Raw genomic sequence first — 6,000 nt, 5'->3', positions numbered from 1 at the left:
ACCGCACGTGGTCACCGCTGGCACAAAGACGAGTAAGCGCAGCAAACTCTCATTTTTTACGCGAATTGGCGCCTTCCACTCACCCGCCTCTCTGGCCGTCCCCTGATGGTGTGGGACACCTCAGTGCGCGGTATCCCGTGGCCCAGAGCCCCACTCGGCGGCGAAGCCAGGCAGCCGCTCCCTCCTATCCCTTGCAAGCGCCGAGCCAACTCTGGTGGTGACAGGGTCAGGCGCCCACGACATGGGGGAAGGGTCCGAGCGATGCATCGCCACTGATGTCAGCGGCCAGTTTTTGGATGGCGTTGCATCGGAGCGACCCGCGACCGTGGACACCCTTGTACCATCCGTGTGGTGGGCAAAGTGCCAGCGCGGCTCGAATGCGTCCCACCACCGGCCCTCCCGCTGCCCACTGGTGTGGGGCGCCTGAGTGCCACCCCGAGGGGGGATGCACCAGGGGTGGCCGCCGGCATAACGGAAGCGCCTGTGGGGCTGCGTGCGTAGAAGAGGCTGGTAGAGGCTGAGGCAGGGCCTGTGCTCAGATGGCTGCGTCGGCGCGCTGCCGCTGCTACGCACCACGAGGTGTGGGGCCTCTGAGGAGCGGTGGTTGACCGGAGTTCAGCCCATGCTGTGCGGCAGAATAGGCACGTCAAAAAACGGGCGAAAAAAGCGAAAAAGAAGCATACCTTCCCCGCACCTTTTTTTTTTGTGTGTCGTATTCGCCTCCATCACTTTGGTGGTGTCGGTGTGCGACTGCCCATTACGCCCGCCCCACCCCCTCCTCATATATCCTTCGTACATCTTGACGCTTCCGCGGAGCAGGAGAGAGAGAGAGGAGCAGGCAAGGTACAGTGAAAACCAAACAGCAAATATGCCTAAGAGAGGGAGGTGGGACGGGTGGGCGTGTGGTTGGTGGTTGGTGGCTGGTGGTGGTGACTGGCAGCGGTGAAGCGTCTGTTCGTGTGGTGAGCATCCTTTTGCATCACTTCTTCGGCTTTGTTATCGTTGTTGGGTGCGCAAGCACCACGCATCACCACGCCAATCCACCCAAGCACACTAGTACAGGGTACGAATGAGAGCACGCGCGCGCACACAAAGATGCACAAAAAAACAATACACAAAAGTCGCCTCAGCCGCTGATGGCTGCGCGCTCCTCCAACGCGGCGAAACAAGCGTTCTGTTCGGCAGCTGAAATGCGATACCGATGGGCTGCTCGATTCAGTTTGGACGCATGCCCTTGTCGTTTAGTGGGTGCTGCGTCGCACCGATCGAGTCCTTTCCTCGCCGGGCTACGATACACCAATCGACTGCTGAATCTTATGCACCCAAATTTCCGCTGTTTCCGGCGGCAGCGCCTGGAACCACATTGTCTTCGTGTCTGCTAGGTTGATCGCGAAGACGCCAGTCGAGCAGGCAGACTGCTCCGGCACAAAGACGGCGCTGTTGATGAACGTCACGGGCAGCGGCTTCGTCTCCTTGTCGCCCTTGTGGCGGCTGATCACAAGGCCACCGTCACGCAACACGAGAAAGCGCTCCTTCCACGTTTTGCCGCTCTCCTTACGCACGTAGCCCTCGTAGAAAACGGACGAGCTCACGGTGCCGACATGGCCGACAAAGGTGAACGTCTCCGGGTCATTCACGCTTGTGTCACGAATTTCACAGATATTTGCGTGGATCTTCTTCTTGAGGGCGTCACTCACGAGCTGCGAGTTGTCGACGCTCGTCCCGAAGTCCAAGAGCAGTTTCATCATGTGTGGAAGCTTGAAGAGCTGCGCGCATGAGGGGCGTTGATTCGGATCTGTCCGCAGCATAATATTGCACAAATCTTTAAGTGAGCGGCTGTACTGCTGTGGCAGCTCGCAGTCGCGCCTGTTGCTCATGACCGCCTCCGACAGCGCCCGCATGCCCTGCCCCACAAACGGACGGCGCAGCGCCATCATCTCAAAGAGAAGGATGCCCATGGCCCACACGTCCGCTTTCTTGCTGTACCGTTGGTGGTTCCACAGCTCCGGCGCGAGGTAGTACGGCGTGCCGCAAAACGTCTGCGCGACCTGGTCACTGACCGTATTCTCGTACTGGTGACTGAAGCCAAAATCACCAAGCTTGATGACGCCGTTTGTCATGAGCATGACATTGGCGCCTTTGATGTCGCGGTGCAGCATGCGGCGGCGGTGAATGTGGTCCACCGCCATGGCTAGCTGCACAAAGGTGTAGCCGACTTCGTGCTCCTCGAAGTAGATGAACCCAGCCTTGGCGCGCTGCTTGATTTGCATGTTCAGGTCGCCGGCGTCAGCGAACTCCATGATGATGAGCATGTGCGGCTCCGCCACGTAATCTTCGTAGTACTTGATGATGGCGAAGTGATCGCATGAGGCGAGACACTGAATCTCCGCCGTCGCGTACTTCTTGTCCTTCTCTGACATCGCCGCCAGGTCCATGCGCTTGGCAACGAGCAGCTGCCCATCCGATACCCGACGCACCAGCAGCGCCTTGCCAAAAGACCCGGAACCGAGCTCGCGCACCCTCTCGTACTTGCATGTCTTGCAACCAATGGGGCCGAGGATGTCCTTGAACTGCAGCTCCACCTCGCCGTTGTCGGAGACCTGCTGGCTAGAGATGGGAATAGCCTCCGCCATTTTATTGTCCGTTCAATTGTTGCGAGTGCGCTGCCGTTGTTGCTGGTATGCTGTGTTGGTGTTGCTACTCTCAACGAGAAAGAGAGCAGCAACAGCGTGTGTGTGTGAGAGAGAGAGGGAAAGGGTGGCGCAAGTGCCAAGCACGTATGAGCCCGCGGAAGCGCAAAACAGAATCTTCAAAATCGAAAAGTGCGAGAAAGATCGCAAGAGAGGGGTGGCGGTGGAGACAGCAGGGGAACCGAGCACACGAGGCGAGCAACTTAGGAAAGCGGCAAGAGAAAAATGAGAACCATACGACAGAAACAATCACGACCGCAACCAGGCAAAGACGGGAATAGAAAGTGGCAAGCGTACTGGCAGCTCGGTCTGCTCCTCCTCTGCACAAATAATGTAAAAGAAGGGGACACTGGGTGGGGAGGGGGGGGGGTTGAGAATCAAAGGACGCGCAGCAAAGGAAAAACGGGGCGGCGGCGGCGAGCCGTGCACGTGCCGAGACACAAACAAAGGCAAACGCGCTGGCCCACACAGAGAGAGCACGCGCCGGTGAAGTCACGACGAGCTCACAAGAACCGCAGCGGAGAAACAGGAAAAAAAAGCAAGACAGACGTGGGGAGGGGAGGGCCAGAGAAAAGTTAACCACCAAAGGCTTCGGAGATGCCCTCGCCAGGGGGAGCGCAGCGCGAGGAACCGAACCAGAGGGTGAGGAAAAGAAACAACTGAAGGTAAGGGCAGAGAGAGGGAGAGGGAGGGAGGAGAGGTGCAGAGAAAGATGAGGCCGTGCGCTTGTGTTGACGATCACTGCAACAAGTGGAGTCCGTGTGGTGAAGGAAGGGATGGTGCGGATGTGAGGGGGTAGGCGCCCGCGGCTAAGGCTACAGGTTCGTTGTGGTTGTGTGAGTGAAGTCGCATTTGTAGTAGGGCCGTTAAGACCTGTCTCTCTCCCTTCTTGTGGATTGCGCAGCACCGCGGACACAAGCGGCGCAGTTGAAAAGAGAAGTGCATAGATCAAATAAAAGCGGGCGGCGGTGTGCAAAAGTGGGGAAGAGGGGCCGAGGACGGCGTCAGTGCAGTTCAGGGGCTGCGCATTGCCTGCGTGCGGTGCGTGTCAGGATGCCGCACTAGCGAACAAAAAAAGGCACGGCAACCGTCACGGCGGTTGTTGAGCATCTGAGATCGCGATCTAATGTGGATGGCTGTGCACACTCTTCTGTGCTTGGGTCTTCTCCGAAGCGAATGCCTTTCTGCGTGTATGCTGCCTGTTGGCCACACTGCCAGAGACAGTCTGCAGCAACGGGGCAACCACGGAGTTTCTGAGTGTGGAGAGCACGGCGGCCGCAGCCTACTGCCTCTTATCCATATACGAATGCTTATGTGCGGCACCTCCCTCTTGTATTCTGCTTTCGCGAACGCGAATCAAGGCTGTGCGCCACTGAAAAAGGCAAACACTGAAATACACCCACACACGCGCATAGGCACGACAAAAAGTAGAGCACCCGTACACTCATGTGCACTCAAAAGCACCTTCATTGGTGGCTGCCCAGCCCCTCCTGCACCGCCATGTCGGCAAGCAGCACCGTCGTGAGCACCAGCGCTGAAAGCTCCTAAGATCGCTGCGGCAGCTGCTGAACACATCTACGTGAGCCTCGAGGACAACAGGACGTGGAAACTGGCAAATACAAGCCTCCGCACATCAACGCGCGCACATAACCGTGCGATGCACTGTGCTTAGCGCAGCATCTTCGACGCTTTTAGCTCGGGTGTGCTAGGCGCAAAGGGTAGCCGATTCCAATCCTCGGCACGCTTCCTCAGCTCCGCCGTGAGCGGCCCCCAGTCCTTCTCCGAAGTGTGGAGTACTGAAATGAACTCTGGAGAGGTGGTGTAGGTGCCGCCCGGACTCGGCCCCGACGGCGCTTCTGCTGTCGCTTTCACGGCGTCAGCCTCGGTGCCGCTAAGTTGATCGACATCATTGAAGGGCAAGTAGGAAGACACTAGCTGCTCCGCTGCGGCGCTATCCAGTGTAAACTGAGACGCCGGCCTCGGTGAAGGCTTTGACGGCAGCGGTGCGGTGCGCACGTAGCACAAGTCCTCGGATACGGTACTGTCCGTGCGAGGTGCCCGCCACGCGCTGATTCGAGCCGTCCCTGTCAAGTTTGCCTCAGACGAACGGCCGCGCCGCTTCACGTCCTCCTGATGCTGCCGCCAAACCACCGTCCCCTCGTCCACGATGCGCTGCAGTGTTTCATGCACCAGCTCCGACACCAAGTTCTCGCGTCCGTGGCCGGCAAGCACGTTCAGCACAATGGCATCTGCTGCTGCCTTGGAGATGACGGAGCGCGGTCGCTCCTGCTCGTGAAAGCGGTGCAGCTCGCCGAGACAGGCGCACATTATGTACACCTTGTCCTCGCGGGACAGGCTCCAGCGTGGGAGAGAGGGAGGAGTGGCGGCCGGCGCGGAAGAGCAGGGCTGCTGCGCAGGTGGTGACTCTGTGCTCGCGTCGCTGTCTGGGAAAGGTGCCGCAGTTGTCTCGCTCAGCTGCTCTACGCTCGCTGACTCTGCCGCTCTTTCGGCGGCAGCTACAGCAGCGGTGGCGGTGCTCACGTTCGCGGGAGTTTTTTCCGACTCCGCACGCGCCACGAGAAGCTCTATCAGCGACAGCTCATCAAAGATGCGAGCTACTTGGCGCGTCGACGTCAAGTACGTCACTACGCTGTTCAGCTCCATCGCTGTGAGGGACGGCATCAGCCGCGCGCAGCGGTCAAGCACCTCACGGCGCAGGAACGCCTCCCCGACGAGGACGCGGTTGAGAAAGAGGTCGGAGTTGACCTCAAGCGTCGCGCCGCTAATGCCAGTGCCTCTTCCCTTGTCAGTCCCCACGCGTGCCGGCGTTGAGCACGGCAGCGTGGGTATGCTATCCCGCAGCACACCCTTCTCGACAAGGTGCACAAGGCCCGCGAGGAGACGCTCGCGGCGCCGCCCTACCTTGCGGTCTGTGAGGGCATCCACCTCCTTGAGGTCCAGAGCGATGTGCCGCTCTAGGTGCTGCATGATGCTCTCGCTTCGCTCTGGCATCACGAAGAAACGACACACCACCGAGCGCGCCACGTGAGCATGCTCGCGGGAGTGCTCCGTCCAGGAGGTGTAGGGGGTGTCGCACAGCAGGCAAAGCTGCGACTCACACGATACCGCGCACGTACTCACCGGCATTGTCGCCATGCATCGCGCAGGACCAAGGCAGCAGCATGAAGAAGTGAAGATGGTGGCGCGCCGGTTTCCGGCGAAACGCAAGCGCGGTGCGATCATATTGGCGCTATAACTCGGTCCTTCGGCAGCGGTCACCGGGTGGCGCCAGATCGGCGCCGTCGACACC

At 59.5% G+C, this 6,000-nt stretch overlaps 2 protein-coding genes across 2 annotated transcripts; both read right to left on the bottom strand.

The window, feature by feature from the left end:
* Positions 1-1,286: 1,286 nt before the first annotated feature.
* Positions 1,287-2,633, bottom strand: LDBPK_332100 (serine/threonine-protein kinase a, putative; the record flags this gene model as incomplete). The annotated part of the gene is made up of 1 exon (XM_003863987.1): positions 1,287-2,633. One exon carries the CDS (start codon positions 2,631-2,633, stop codon positions 1,287-1,289), a length of 1,347 nt encoding a protein of 448 aa, XP_003864035.1.
* A 1,725-nt stretch (positions 2,634-4,358) lies between these two features.
* LDBPK_332090 (RNA editing complex protein MP46) lies at positions 4,359-5,846 on the bottom strand (the record flags this gene model as incomplete). The annotated part of the gene is made up of 1 exon (XM_003863986.1): positions 4,359-5,846. One exon carries the CDS (start codon positions 5,844-5,846, stop codon positions 4,359-4,361), a length of 1,488 nt encoding a protein of 495 aa, XP_003864034.1.
* Positions 5,847-6,000: the final 154 nt, after the last annotated feature.

The sequence above is a fragment of the Leishmania donovani genome, chromosome 33 (assembly GCF_000227135.1).
Source record: "Leishmania donovani BPK282A1 complete genome, chromosome 33".
Classification (NCBI taxonomy): domain Eukaryota; phylum Euglenozoa; class Kinetoplastea; order Trypanosomatida; family Trypanosomatidae; genus Leishmania; species Leishmania donovani.
The sequence above is the reverse complement of the archived record's forward strand: the minus strand, read 5'-3'. Positions and strand labels throughout refer to the sequence as shown.